Source organism: Poecile atricapillus, chromosome 3 (assembly GCF_030490865.1).
Source record: "Poecile atricapillus isolate bPoeAtr1 chromosome 3, bPoeAtr1.hap1, whole genome shotgun sequence".
Lineage (NCBI taxonomy): Eukaryota > Metazoa > Chordata > Aves > Passeriformes > Paridae > Poecile > Poecile atricapillus.
Genome location: NC_081251.1, coordinates 1,692,711 through 1,708,285, shown reverse-complemented (window position 1 = coordinate 1,708,285; position 15,575 = coordinate 1,692,711). Strand labels below are relative to the sequence as shown.

At 46.9% G+C, this 15,575-nt stretch overlaps 1 protein-coding gene across 1 annotated transcript in view; it reads right to left on the bottom strand.

Moving 5' to 3' along the window:
* Positions 1-1,387: 1,387 nt before the first annotated feature.
* The window catches only part of LOC131576932 (L-gulonolactone oxidase-like), a 39,411-nt gene continuing 25,223 nt past the window's right edge, over positions 1,388-15,575 (bottom strand). The window contains exons 9-12 of the mRNA XM_058834082.1: positions 13,603-13,752; positions 11,901-12,065; positions 8,407-8,497; positions 1,388-1,626 (exon numbers count right to left, since the gene is read on the bottom strand). Coding sequence (XP_058690065.1) covers positions 1,498-1,626; positions 8,407-8,497; positions 11,901-12,065; positions 13,603-13,752 — 535 coding nt within the window. The 3' untranslated portion in view covers positions 1,388-1,497. The remainder of the gene's footprint in view (positions 1,627-8,406; positions 8,498-11,900; positions 12,066-13,602; positions 13,753-15,575) is intronic.

Here is a 15,575-nt window from a genome sequence, read left to right as displayed (position 1 = left end):
TGAGGGGTTTGATCCAATCCCTCCCAGAATTCCAGGATTTTTCCAGGATTCTGGGTCCTTTTCCCTTGGGAGCAATTCTTGTTTTTCTGGGAGAAATTCCCAATTTTGTTCTGGATAAATTCCCTTTTTTCCCATTTTCCCAGAGGAAAATCCCAATTTTCCAGGAGAAATTCCCAGTTTTCCAGAGAAAATCCCGATTTCCTGAGAAAAATCCCTGATTTTCTGGGAGAAATTCCCAGTTTTCCAGGAGAAATCCCCATTTTCTGCTGGATAAATCCCCATTTTTCCCCATTTTCCTGGGGAAAATTCCCAATTTTCCACGAAAAAATTCTCAATTTTCAGGTGGACATTTTTCCCATTTTTTCTCATTTTCCTGGGGATAATTCCTGGTTTCCTGGGAGAAATTCCCGATTTTCCAGGAGAAATTCCCAATTTTCTGCTGGATAAATCCTGATATTTTCCCCCAGAAAATTCCCGGTTTTCCAGGAGAAATCCCCATTTTCCTGGGGAAAATTCCCAATTTTCCTGGGGAAAATTCCTATTTTTTCCATTTTCCTGAGGAAATTCCCGATTTTCCAGGGGAAATTCCCAATTTTCAGGTGGATAAATCCCCATTTTCCCCATTTTCCCACAGAAAATTCCCAGTTCTCCAGAGAAATTCCCATTTTCCTGGGGAAAAATCCCAGTTTTCCAGGAAAAAATTCCATTTTCCTGAGGAAAATTCCCGGTTTTCCAGGAAAAATTCCCAATTTCCCAAGAGAAATCCCTGATTTCAGGGAGAAATTCCCAATTTTCTGCTGGACAAATCCCTATTTTTCCCATTTTCCCAGAGCAAATTCCCTGATTTTCTGGGAAAATTCCCATTTCCTGGGGAAAATTCCCAGTTTTCCAGGGGAAATTCCCATTTTTCCAAGAAAAATCCTGATTTTCTGGGAGAAATTTCCAATTTTCTGTTGGATAAATCCCCATTTTCCCCATTTTTGCATGGAAAATTCCCAGTTTTCTGGGAGAAATTCCCAAGTGGACAAATTCCCATTTTTCCCATTTTTTCAGAGCAAATTCCCTGGTTTTCTGTGAGAATTCCCATTTCCTGGGGAAAATTCCCAGATTTCTAGGAGAAATTCCCATTTTCCAGGGAGAAATTCCCAATTTTCCAGGGGAAATTCCCAATTTTCAGGTGGATAAATCCCCATTTTCCCCATTTTCCCACAGAAAATTCCCAGTTCTCCAGAGAAATTCCCATTTTCCTGGGTAAAAAATCCCAGTTTTCCAGGAAAAAATCCCAATTTTCTTGGGAAAATTCCCAATTTTCCAGAAGAAATTCCCAATTTTCTGCTGGATAAATCCCCATTTTTCCCATTTTCCCCCAGAAAATTCCAAATTTTCCATGAAAATCTCTCTCCACATTTTATTTTCATCAAATGACCAAAAAACCCCTCTGGAATTCCCCAGAATTCCAGGATTTTTCCCGGGAATTCCGGGATTTTTCCCGGGATTTCAGCAGAAGACTCTTTCCAGGTAGGCGTTGAGGAAGATCCCGTCGGGATCCAGCTTTTCCCGGAGGGCGCAGAATTTCGGGAATTCCGGATACATCAGCTCCAGATCCTTCCGGGTGCAGCTGTGAGCCTGAGGCGGGAAAAATTCCAGGAGAATTCCCAAATTTTCCCAAAAGCTGGGAATTTTTTTCCCATTTTTTTTCTTATTTTTAAGGATTTTTACCCCCCCGTGCCTCAGTTTCCCTCTGGAAAAATCCCTTCTGTTTTCTGGGATTTGAGATCGATTTCCTGTTAAAATTCCCAATTTTCCCTGGAGAAATTCCCGATTTTCCAGGAGAAATTCCCAATTTTCTCCTGGACAAATCCCCATTTTCCCCATTTTCCCATGGAAAATTCCGGGTGCAGCTGTGAGCCTGAGGCGGGAAAAATTCCAGGAAAATTCCCAAATTTTCCCCAATTCTGGGAATTTTTTTTCCCATTTTTTTTTCTTATTTTTAGGAATATTTTCCCCCCCGTGCCTCAGTTTCCCTCTGGAAAATCCCTCCCATTTTCATGGATTGGGATTGATTTCCCGTTAAAATTCCCGATTTTCCCAAACTCTGGGAATTTTTTCCCATTTTTTTTCTTATTTTTAGGAATATTTTACCCCCGTGCCTCAGTTTCCCTCTGGAGAATCCCTCCCATTTTCATGGATTGGGATCGATTTCCTGTTAAAATTCCCAATTTTCCCAAAATCTGGGAATGTTCTGGAAGGAATTTTTCCCATTTTTTTCTTATTTTAGGGATCTTTTCCCGTGCCTCAGTTTCCCTCTGGAGAATCCCTCCCATTTTCATGGATTGGGGTCGATTTCCCGTTAAAATTCCCGATTTTCCCAAAATCTGGGAATTTTTTCCCGTTTTTTTTTTCTTATTTTTAGGGATTTTTACTCCCCCGTGCCTCAGTTTCCCTCTGGAAAAATCCTTCCAATTTTCCAGGATTTGGGATCAATTTCCTGTTAAAATTCCCAATTTTCCCAAAATCTGGGAATTTTTTTTCCCCTTTTTTTTTTCTTATTTTTAGGGATTTTTACCCCCCCGTGCCTCAGTTTCCCTCTGGAAAAATCCTGCCCATTTTCCAGGATTTGGGATCGATTTCCACGGAAAAATCCCAATTTTTCCCAGAATCTGGGAATGTTCCGGAAGGAATTTTTCCCATTTTTTTCTTATTTTAGGGATCTTTTGCCCCTGTGCCTCAGTTTCCCTCTGGAGAATCCCTCCCATTTTCATGGATTGGGATCGATTTCCTGTTAAAATTCCCAATTTTCCCAAAATCTGGGAATGTTCTGAAAGGAATTTTTCCCATATTTTTTTTTGGGATTCCTTTCATTTTCCCGTGCCTCAGTTTCCCTCCAGAAATTCCCTCCCAATTCCCTGGATTTGGGATCGATTTCCTGCAAAAATTCCCAATTTTCCCAAAATCTGGGATTTTTTTTCCCATTTTTTTTCTTATTTTTAGGGATATTTTACCCCCCCGTGCCTCAGTTTCCCTCTGGAAAATCCCTCCTTTTTTCCGGGATTGGGATCAATTTCCATGGAAAAATCCCAATTTTTCCCAGAATCTGGGAATGTTCTGGAAGGAATTTTTCCCATTTTTTTCTTATTTTAGGGATCTTTCCCCGTGCCTCAGTTTCCCTCTGGAAAAATCCTTCCCAATTCCTGGGATTGGGATCAATTTCCAGGAGAATTCCCAATTTTCCCAAAATCTGGGATTTTTTTTCCCATTTTTTTTCTTATTTTTAGGAATATTTTCCCCCGTGCCTCAGTTTCCCTCTGGAAAATCCCTCCTTTTTTCCGGGATTAGGATTGATTTCCATGGAAAAATCCCAATTTTCCCAAAATCTGGGAATGTTCTGGAAGGAATTTTTCCCATTTTTTCCTTTTTTTTAGGGATCCCTTTCCCGTGCCTCAGTTTCCCTCTGGAAAATCCCTCCCATTTCCTGGGATTGGGATTGATTTCCCATTAAAATTCCCGATTTTCCCAAATCTGGGAATATTCTGAAAGGAATTTTTCCCATTTTTTTTTTTGGGATTCCTTTCATTTTCCCATGCCTCAGTTTCCCTCTGGAAATTCCTTCCCAATTCCTGGGATTTGGGATCAATTTCCTGTTAAAATTCCCAATTTTCCCAAAATCTGGGAATTTTTTTCCCCGTTTTTTTTTGTTATTTTTAGGGATATTTTCCCCCGTGCCTCAGTTTCCCTCTGGAAAAATCCCGTCCATTTTCTGGGATTTGGGATCATTTTCCATCCAAAATTCCCAATTTTTCCCCAATTCTGGGAAAGCTCAGGAGGAATTTTTCCCTCTTTTTTTTTTTAGGGATCCCTTTTGCTTTTTGTGTGCCTCAGTTTCCCTCTGGAAAAATCCTTCCCATTTTCCAGGATTTGGGATCGATTTCCATGGAAAAATCCCAATTTTTCCCAGAATCTGGGAATGTTCTGGAAGGAATTTTTCCCATTTTTTTCTTATTTTAGGGATCTTTTCCCATGCCTCAGTTTCCCTCTGGAAATTCCCTCCCAATTCCCGGGATTTGGGATCAATTTCCCGTTAAAATTCCCGATTTTCCCAAAAGCTGGGAATTTTTTTTCCCATTTTTTTTCTTATTTTTAAGGATGTTTTACCCCCCTGTGCCTCAGTTTCCCTCTGGAAAAATCCTTCCCATTTTCCAGGATTTGGGATCGATTTCCATGGAAAAATCCCAATTTTCCCCAATTCTGGGAATGTTCTGGAAGGAATTTTTCCCATTTTTTTCTTATTTTAGGGATCTTTTGCCCCCGTGCCTCAGTTTCCCTCTGGAGAATCCCTCCCATTTTCATGGATTGGGATCGATTTCCTGTTAAAATTCCCAATTTTCCCAAAATCTGGGAATGTTCTGAAAGGAATTTTTCCCATATTTTTTTTTGGGATTCCTTTCATTTTCCCGTGCCTCAGTTTCCCTCCAGAAATTCCCTCCCAATTCCCGGGATTTGGGATCGATTTCCTGCAAAAATTCCCAATTTTCCCAAAAGCTGGGAATTTTTTTTCCCTTTTTTTTTTCTTATTTTTAGGAATATTTTCCCCCGTGCCTCAGTTTCCCTCTGGAAAAATCCTTCCCAATTCCCGGGATTTGGGATCAATTTCCTGTTAAAATTCCCAAATTTTCCCCAAAATCTGGGAAATTTTTTTCCCATTTTTTTTCTTATTTTTAGGAATATTTTACCCCCGTGCCTCAGTTTCCCTCTGGAAAAATCCCGCCCATTTTCCAGGATTTGGGATCGATTTCCATGGAAAAATCCCAATTTTCCCAAAATCTGGGAATGTTCCGGAAGGAATTTTTCCCGTTTTTTTCTTATTTTAGGGATTTTTTACCCCGTGCCTCAGTTTCCCTCTGGAAAAATCCCTCCTCCCGTTTTTCCTGTAAAATTCCTAAAAAAACCCCAAAAACAAAAATGGGAAAATTCCCTCCTGAGCATTCCCAGATTTTGGGAAAAATTGGGAATTTTGGGTAGGAATCGATCCCAAATCCCGGAAAATAGGAGGAATTTTTCCAGAGGGAAACTGAGGCACGGGGGTAAAATATCCCTAAAAATAAGAAAAAAAACGGAGAAAAAAATTCCCAGATTTTGGGAAAATTGGGAATTTTTGCAGGAAATCGATCCCAAATCCCGGGAATTGGGAAGGATTTTTCCAGAGGGAAACTGAGGCACGGGAAAGGGATCCCTAAAAAAAGGAAAAAATGGGGAAAATTCCCTCCTGAGCATTCCCAGATTTGGGAAAAATTGGGAATTTTCATGGAAATCGATCCCAAATCCTGGAAAAATAGGAGGAATTTTTCCAGAGGGAAACTGAGGCACGGGGGTAAAACATCCCTGAAAATAAGAAAAAAAACGGAGAAAAAAATTCCCAGATTTTGGGAAAATTGGGATTTTTAAAGGGGAAAATTTTCCCAATCCCAGAAAATGAGAGGGATTTTCCAGAGGGAAACTGAGGCACGGGAAAGGGGATCCCCCCCCCAAAAAAACCCCCAAAAATTTGGGAAAAATTCCATCCTGAAAATTCCCGAATTTGGGATTTTTCCATGAAAATCGATCCCAATCCTGGAAAAAGGGAGGGATTTTTCCAGAGGGAAACTGAGGCACAGGAAGGTGATTCCGATTTTCCTGGGGTAATTCCCATTTTTCCGGGAGAAATTCCTGATTTTCAGGGGGAAAATTCCCAATTTTTTCATGAAAATTCCCATTGGGAGAAATTCCCATTTTTCCTGAAGAGAATTCCCAGTTTTCCAGAAGAAATTCCCAATTTTCTGGGGGAAATTCCCATTTTTCTGGGAGAAATTCCTGATTTTCAGGGGAAAATCTCCCGGAAGAAATTCCCAGTTTTCTGGGGAAAATTCCCATTTTTTCCTGGAATAAATTCCCGTTTTCCTGGGATAAATTCCCATTTTTATGGGACAAATCCCCTTTTTTCCCAGACAAAATTCCCAATTTTCCAAGAAAAATTCCCATTTTTTCCTGCATTATCCCAATTTTCCCATCACAATCCCAATTTCTCCAGGATAATCCCAATTTTCCCATGACAAATTCCCAAATTTCCATGAAAAATCCCAATTTTCCCAAACTTGGGAATGCTCAGGAAGGAATTTTTTCTGGAATCCCTTTCCCATGCCTCAGTTTCCCTCTGGAAAAACCCCATTTCCTGGGATTGGGATCATTTTCCATCCAAAATTCCCAATTTTCCCAAATCTGGGAATGTCCAGGAGGGAATTTTTCCCATTTTTTTTTTTCCCTGGGATCCCCTTCCCTTTCCCGTGCCTCAGTTTCCCTCTGGAAAAAAAATCCCTCCCTCCATTCCCGGTGTTCCCTGATCCATTCCCGGTTTTTTCCTGATCCATTCCCGATGTTCCCTGATCCATTCCCGGTTTTCCCTGATCCATTCCGTGTGTTCCCTGATCCATTCCCGGTGTTTTTCCCTGATCCATTCCGGGTGTTCCCTGATCCATTCCTGGTGTTCCCTGATCCATTCCCGGTTTTCCCTGATCCATTCCGGGTGTTCCCTGATCCATTCCGGGTGTTCCCTGATCCATTCCCGGTTTTCCCTGATCCATTCCGGGTGTTCCCTGATCCATTCCCGGTGTTCCCTGATCCATTCCGGGTGTTCCCTGATCCATTCCCGGTTTTCCCTGATCCATTCCGGGTGTTCCCTGATCCATTCCCGGTGTTCCCTGATCCATTCCTGGTTTTCCCTGATCCATTCCGGGTGTTCCCTGATCCATTCCCGGTGTTCCCTGATCCATTCCGGGTGTTCCCTGATCCATTCCTGGTTTTCCCTGATCCATTCCCGGTGTTCCCTGATCCATTCCCGGTGTTCCCTGATTCATTCCCAGTGTTTTTCCCGGCCCATTCCCATTTTTTTCCAGCCCATTCCCGGTGTTTCCCAGCCCATTCCCGGTTTTTTCCTGATCCATTCCCGGTGTTTCCTGATCCATTCCTGGTTTTTCCGGTGCCATTCCCAGTGTTTTTCCCAGCCCATTCCCAGTTTTTCCAGCCCATTCCTGGTGTTTCCCGATCCATTCCTGGTTTTCTGGTCCATTCCCGGTGTTTCCTGGCCCATTCCCGGTGTTTCTGGTTCCATTCCCAGTTTTTCCCAGCCCATTCCCAGTTTTCTGAATCCATTCCTGTTTTTTTCCAGCCCATTCCCGGTGTTTCTGGTGCCATTCCTGGTTTTCCCAGCCCATTCCTGGTGTTTTTCCTGATCCATTCCCGGTGTTCCCTGATCCATTCCCGGTTTTTTCCCAATCCATTCCCGGTGTTCCCTGATCCATTCCTGGTGTTCCCTGATCCATTCCTGGTTTTTCCGGTGCCATTCCCGGTGTTTTTCCCAGCCCATTCCCAGTTTTTCCAGCCCATTCCCGGTGTTTCCTGATCCATTCCTGGTTTTCCCAGCCCATTCCCGGTGTTTTTCCCGATCCATTCCCGGTGTTTCCCTGATCCATTCCTGGTGTTCCCTGGTCCATTCCCAGTTTTTCTCAGCCCATTCCCGGTTTTCTCAGTTCATTCCTGGTTTTTCCCGGCCCATTCCCAGTGTTTTTTTCCGGCTCATTCCCGATGTTTTCCCAACCCATTCCCGGTGTTTTTCCCGATCCATTCCCGGTGTTCCCTGATCCGTTCCCGGTGTTTTTCCCAACCCATTCCCGGTGTTTTTCCCAGCCCATTCCCGGTGTTTCGGTGCCATTCCCGGTTTTTGTGGCCCATTCCCGGTTTTTCCGGGGCATTCCTGGTGTTTTCCCGGCCCATTCCCGGTTTTTTCCTGATCCTTTCTCAGTGTTTCCGGTCCCATTCCCAGTGTTTTTCCCGCTCCATTCCCGGTTTTTCCAGCCCATTCCCGGTGTTTCCCGGTTCATTCCCGGTGTTTTTCCCGGCCCATTCCCGGTGTTCTGTGATCCATTCCCGGTGTTTTCCCGATCCATTCCCAGTGTTTTTCCCATTCCATTCCCGTTTTTCCTGATCCATTCCCAGCGTTTCCCTTCCCATTCCCGGTGTTCCCTTCCCATTCCCGGTGTTCCCTGACCCATTCCCGGTGTTTCCCTGATCCATTCCTGGTTTTTTCCTGATCCATTCCCGGTTTTTTCCTGATTCATTCCCAGTTTTTTCCTGATTCATTCCCAGTTTTTTCCTGATCCATTCCCGGTGTTTCCCTGATCCATTCCCATTTTTCCCGGCCCATTCCTGGTGTTTTTCCCGTTCCATTCCCATTTTTTCCCGTTCCATTCCCGGTGTTTCTCCCGGCCCATTCCCATTTTTTCCTGGCCCATTCCCGGTGTTTTCCCGATCCATTCCCGGTGTTTTCCCAGCCCATTCCCGGTTTTTCCCGGCCCATTCCCGGTGTTTTCCCGGTACCTTGGCCCAGTGGGGTCTCCCCCCGTGTTTCCTCATGATCCCCTCGTAGATGTCCCAGTACCGGGATCTCGGGATCTCCTTCCCGTAGGGCCTGGAATGCGCCGGATCCCGGCCGGAGTCAGCCCCGGAATCCCGGGAATTCCCGACCCCAGACCTGCCCTTCCCGGGGATTTGGGATCCTGGGAATTCTGGGAATGGGGGTCCTGATCTGGATCCCTCCCCTTCCCGGGATTGGGATCCTGGGAATTCTGGGAATGGGGGTCCTGATCCGGATTTGGGATCCCGGGATTGGGATTGGGGTCCCTCTTTTCCCAGGGATTTGGGATCCTGGGAATTCTGCTGGGAATGGGAGCCCTGATCCCGATTTGGGATCCCAGGATCAGGATCCAGAGGGATCTCCATGCCCAGATTCCCAGTGGGAATGGGGTCTCCTCTTCCCAGGGATTTGGGATTCCCGGATTGGGAATGGGGTCCCTTGATCTGGATCCCTGCTCTTCCCATGGATTTGGGATCTTGGAATTTGGACAGTCCCACTGGGAATGGGGTCTCTGATCTGGATTTGGGATTCCTGGGATTGGGAATGGGGCTTCTGATCCAGATCCCTGCTCTTCCCAGGGATTTGGGATCCCGGGATTGGGATTGGGGTCCCTCGATCTGGATCCCTTTTTTTCCAGGGATTTGGGATCCTGGGACTGGGACGATCCCACTGGGAATGGGGTCTCTGATCCGGATTTGGGATCCTGGGATTGGGAATGGGGTCCCTTTTTTCCCAGTGGTTTGGGATCCTGGGAATTCTGCTGGGAATGTGGCCCCCAGTCTGGATCCCTGCTCTTCCCAGGGATTTGGGATCCTGGGATTCCCACCGGGAATGGGGGCCCTGATCCAGATCCCTGTTGTTCCAGGGATTTGGGATTCTGGGATCAGGAATGGGACCCCTGATCTGGATCCCTTCCCTTCCTGGGGATTTGGGACCTCGGGAATTCTGGGAATGGGGGCCCTGATCCCGATTTGGGATCCCGGGATCGGGATCCAGAGGGATCTCCATGCCCAGATTCCCAGTGGGAATGGGGTCTCCTCTTCCCAGGGATTTGGGATTCCCGGATTGGGAATGGGGTCCCTCGATCTGGATCTCTCTTTTTCCCAGGGATTTGGGATCCTGGGACTGGGACGATCCCACTGGGAATGGGGTCTCTGATCCGGATTTGGGATTCTGGGATCAGGAATGGGACCCCTGATCTGGATCCCTTCCCTTCCTGGGGATTTGGGACCTCGGGAATTCTGGGAATGGGGGCCCTGATCCCGATTTGGGATCCCGGGATCGGGATCCAGAGGGATCTCCATGCCCAGATTCCCAGTGGGAATGGGGTCTCCTCTTCCCAGCGATTTGGGATTCCCGGATTGGGAATGGGGTCCCTTGATCTGGATCCCTGCTCTTCCCATGGATTTGGGATCTTGGAATTTGGACAGTCCCACTGGGAATGGGGTCTCTGATCTGGATTTGGGATTCCTGGGATTGGGAATGGGGCTTCTGATCCAGATCCCTGCTCTTCCCAGGGATTTGGGATCCCGGGATTGGGATTGGGGTCCCTCGATCTGGATCCCTTTTTTTCCAGGGATTTGGGATCCTGGGACTGGGACGATCCCACTGGGAATGGGGTCTCTGATCCGGATTTGGGATCCTGGGATTGGGAATGGGGTCCCTTTTTTCCCAGTGGTTTGGGATCCTGGGAATTCTGCTGGGAATGTGGCCCCCAGTCTGGATCCCTGCTCTTCCCAGGGATTTGGGATCCTGGGATTCCCACCGGGAATGGGGGCCCTGATCCAGATCCCTGTTGTTCCAGGGATTTGGGATTCTGGGATCAGGAATGGGACCCCTGATCTGGATCCCTTCCCTTCCTGGGGATTTGGGACCTCGGGAATTCTGGGAATGGGGGCCCTGATCCCGATTTGGGATCCCGGGATCGGGATCCAGAGGGATCTCCATGCCCAGATTCCCAGTGGGAATGGGGTCTCCTCTTCCCAGGGATTTGGGATTCCCGGATTGGGAATGGGGTCCCTCGATCTGGATCTCTCTTTTTCCCAGGGATTTGGGATCCTGGGACTGGGACGATCCCACTGGGAATGGGGTCTCTGATCCGGATTTGGGATTCTGGGATCAGGAATGGGACCCCTGATCTGGATCCCTTCCCTTCCTGGGGATTTGGGATCCTGGGAATTCTGCTGGGAATGGGAGCCCTGATCCCGATTTGGGATCCCGGGATCGGGATCCAGAGGGATCTCCATGCCCAGATTCCCAGTGGGAATGGGGTCTCCTCTTCCCAGGGATTTGGGATTCCCGGATTGGGAATGGGGTCCCTTGATCTGGATCCCTGCTCTTCCCATGGATTTGGGATCTTGGAATTTGGACAGTCCCACTGGGAATGGGGTCTCTGATCTGGATTTGGGATTCCTGGGATTGGGAATGGGGCTTCTGATCCAGATCCCTGCTCTTCCCAGGGATTTGGGATCCCGGGATTGGGATTGGGGTCCCTCGATCTGGATCCCTTTTTTTCCAGGGATTTGGGATCCTGGGACTGGGACGATCCCACTGGGAATGGGGTCTCTGATCCGGATTTGGGATCCTGGGATTGGGAATGGGGTCCCTTTTTTCCCAGTGGTTTGGGATCCTGGGAATTCTGCTGGGAATGTGGCCCCCAGTCTGGATCCCTGCTCTTCCCAGGGATTTGGGATCCTGGGATTCCCACCGGGAATGGGGGCCCTGATCCAGATCCCTGTTGTTCCAGGGATTTGGGATTCTGGGATCAGGAATGGGACCCCTGATCTGGATCCCTTCCCTTCCTGGGGATTTGGGACCTCGGGAATTCTGGGAATGGGGGCCCTGATCCCGATTTGGGATCCCGGGATCGGGATCCAGAGGGATCTCCATGCCCAGATTCCCAGTGGGAATGGGGTCTCCTCTTCCCAGGGATTTGGGATTCCCGGATTGGGAATGGGGTCCCTCGATCTGGATCTCTCTTTTTCCCAGGGATTTGGGATCCTAGGACTGGGAAAAGGTTGGGAATTCCCTGGGAAAAGGGGGTTGGGAATTCTTTGGGAAAAGGGGGTCGGAATTCCTGGGAAAAGGGAGGTTGGAATTCGAAAAGGGGGGTTGGAATTCCCTGGGAAAAGTGTTGGAATTCCCTGGGAAAGGGGGGTTGGGAATTCTTTGGGAAAAGGGGGTCGGAATTCCTGGGAAAAGGGAGGTTGGAATTCAAAAAGGGGGTTGGAATTCCCTGGGAAAAGTGGGGGGGTGGGAATTCCTGGGATAAGGGTGGGAATTCTTGGGAAAAGGGTTGGAATTCTCTGGGAAAAGGAGGGTGGGAATTCCCAGGGAAAAGGGGGTTGGGAATTCCTGGGAAAAGTGGGGTGGGAATTCCCTTGGAAAAAAGTGGGAATTCCCTGAGGAAAGTGTCGGAATTCCCGGGAAAAGGTTGGGAATTCCCGGGATTTGTGACCTGTAGAGGATGATGTTGATGAAGCAGCTGTCCCGCTGGAAGCAGGGGCTGAGCGGGATCTCATCCCGCCGGGAGAAGCGGATCTCCACCGGGAAGTGCGCCACGATCCCGGGATTCCCGTCCAGCGCCGCCTGCAGCTCCAGCAGAGCCTCCTTGGTCCGGCTGCTGATCCCGGGAAAAATCCAGACCCCGTTATTCCCGGGAAAAATCCAGACCCCGTTATTCCCGGGAAAATCCAGACCCCGTTATTCCCGGGAAAATCCAGACCCCGTTATTCCCGGAAAAATCCATCCCCGGTTATTCCTGGAAAAATCCAGCCCTGGTTATTCCCAGGAAAATCCAGTCCCAGTTATTCCCGGGAAAATCCTGACCCCGTTATTCCAGGGAAAAATCCTGATCCCGTTATTCCCGGGAAAAATCCTGATCCCGTTATTCCAGGGAAAAATCCAGCCCTGGTTATTCCTGGAAAAATCCATCCCCAGTTATTCCTGGGAAAATCCATCCCGTTATTCCCAGGAAAATCCTGACCCCGTTATTCCCGGAAAAATCCAGACCCCGTTATTCCAGGGAAAAATCCATCCTGTTATTCCCAGGAAAATCCAGCCCCCGTTATTGACCCCGTTATTCCAGGGAAAAATCCTGATCGCGTTATTCCTGGAAAAATCCAGTCCCGGTTATTCCCAGGAAAATCCAGCCCCAGTTATTCCTGGGAAAATCCTGACCTCATTATTCCTGGGAAAATCCAGCCCCGATTATTCCCAGGAAAAATCCTGAAATTTTTGTGTTGGATGAGGAATGTCCTGGGATTGGGATCCTGGGATTGAAATCCTGGGATTTGAGATCCTGGGATTTGGGATCCTGGGATTGGGATCCTGGGATTGGGATCCTGGGATTTGGGATCTGGAGGGATCCATGATTCCCGCTGGAAAGGGTGGCCCCGATCCAGATCCTCTTCCCAGGGATTTGCTCCTCATCCAGGGAATTCTGGGCTTGGAGAGATTCCAGGAAGGGGCTGGGATCCAGGAATTCCCATGGGAATCACCCAGGACCAGGGAATTCCCACAGGAATGGGAATTTGGGATTTGGGAATTATTCCATGGGAATGGCCCAGCCCTGGACTGAGATCAGGGAATTCCCATGGGAAGGGGCCATTCCAGGGAATTCCATGGGAATGGGAATTAGGGAATTTGGGAATTCCTACATGGGAATGGCCCAGCCCTGGACTGGGATTTGGGAATTCCTACATGGGAAGGGGCCAGGATTTGGGAATTCCATGGGAATGGGAATTTGGGAATTTGGGAATTCCTACATGGGAATGGCCCAGCCCTGGACTGGGATTTGGGAATTCCAAGGGAATGGGTCGGGATTTGGGAATTCCTACATGGGAAGGGGCCAGGATTTGGGAATTCCCATGGGAATGGGAATTTGGGAATTGGGAATTGCATGGGATTTGGGAATTCCTACATGGGAATGGCCCAGCCCTGGACCAGGATCAGGGAATTGGGATTTGGGAATTTGGGGATTTGGGAATTCCATGGGAGTGGGAATTCGGTATTTGGGAATTTGGGATTTGGGAATTCCATGGGATTTGGGAATTCCATGGGAATTCCAGGGAATTTTGGGATCCCTACATGGGGATGGCCCAGTCCTGGACTGGGAATTTGGGAATTCCATGGGAATTTGGGAATTTTGGGATCCCTACATGGGGATGGCCCAGTCCTGGACGTGCTGGCGGAAGCGGCACTCGTAGGTGAGGATCCGGTGGCTGCGGTCGACGTTTTCCAGCCGGGAATTGAAGAGGAGCCGGAAGAAGAGGCGGTTGATCCAAACCACCAGGCCGGGAAAGAAGGAGCTGCCGGGAAAAAAAACGGGAATTCTGGGAATCCCGGGAATCCCGGGAATCCCGGGATGGGCGCTGGGAAAGGAGCTCCGATCCCATTCCAGGGGGATCCAGGTTTTCCTTGGATGCTCGCGGGGATTCACTGGGAATTCCGGCCCCTCCCAGCTGGGAATTCTGAGCCAAATCCCAAATTTATCCCACTTTTCCCAGGAAATTCCAGCCCAAATCCCAAATTTCTCCCCGTTTTTCCCATGGAATTCCTTCCTAAATTTCTCCTGTTTTTCCCCATGGAATTCCAACCCAAATTTCTCCCATTTTTCTGAGGGAATTCCAGCTCAAATCCCAAATTTCTCCCCCTTTTCCCATGGAATTCTCTCCATTCCCAGCCTGGGGTTGGATCCAGCCCCATCCCAAGGGAAGGAATTTTGGGAATTCCCTGGGAATTGGGGACTCCAGGAAGGGTCTCCCTATCCCAGAATTCCATAAAAATCCCTCGGGATGGATCCTGAGCCTCCTGGATCCCGGAATGGCTTCAATAATTCCCAAATAATTCCAGAATAATTCCCCAAAATTCCCAAATAATTCCCAATTAATTCCAGGAAAATTCCCAAATAATTCCAGAATAATTCCCGAATAATTCCCGGCTGATTCCCAAATAATTCCCAAATAATTCCCAAATAATTCCCAAATAATTCCAGGCTAATTCCGGATCCAATCCGAGGCTGGGAATGGAGGAAATTCCCTGGGAAAACGGGGAGGGATTTGGGATTTGGGAAGGAATTCCTGGGGTATCCCAAAAAAACCCCAAATCCCAGAAAATCCCTGGATTTCCTTTCCCAAAATTCCATGAAAATCCCAAAATTGGACACCAGAGGGCCCCAACCACCAATCCCAAACGCTTCCATAGGAAAAAACTCCCCCCAAAAAATATTCCCTCAAAAAAAATTCCCCAAAAAAAATATTCCCCAAAAAATATTCCCAAAAAAATATTCCCCAAAAAAATATTTCCGAAAAAAAATCCCCCCCAAAATATTCCCAAAATATTCCCCCCAAAAAATTCCCAGAGAAATATTCCCCAAAAGAATTCCCCCCAAAAAAATCCCCCCAAAAAATCCCCCCCAAAAAATTCCCAAAAAAATCCCTCAAAAAATGTTCCTAAAAAAAATATTCCCCCCAAAAAAATATTCCCAAAATATTCCCAAAAAATTATTCCCAAAAAATATATTTCAAAAAAAGATTTCCCCAAAATTCCCAAAAAAATATTCCCCCCAAAAAATTCCCAAAAATTCCCCCCCAAAAATTCCCCCAATATTCCTAAAAAAAATTCTCAAAAAAAATTCTCAAAAAAAAATTCCCCCCCCAAAAAATTCCCAAAAAAATTCCCAAAAAAATACTCCTAAAAAAAAAATTCCCCAAAAAAATTCCCAAGAAAATATTCCCCCCAAAAAAATCCCCCCCAAAAAATTCCCCCCCAAAAAAATTCCCAAAATATTCCCCAAAAAAATTTCCCCCAAAAAATCCCCAAAAATTGCCCTAAAAAAATAAATAAAAATATTCCCCCTCAAAAAAATTCCCAAAAAATATTCCCAAAATATTCCCCAAAAAAACTCTCAAAAAAAAATTCAAAAAAAATTCCCCCCCAAAATTTCCCAAAATATTCCCAAAAAAAATTCCCAAAAAAATATTCCCAAAAAAATATTCCCCAAAAAAATATTCCCAAAATATTCCCCAAAAGAAATTCCAAAAAAAAATCTCCCCCCCACCCAAAATTCCCAAATCCCTCCTTTTTTTTTTTTTTCCCCAGGAAAACGGGACCCCCCTCCCCTCATTCCCAA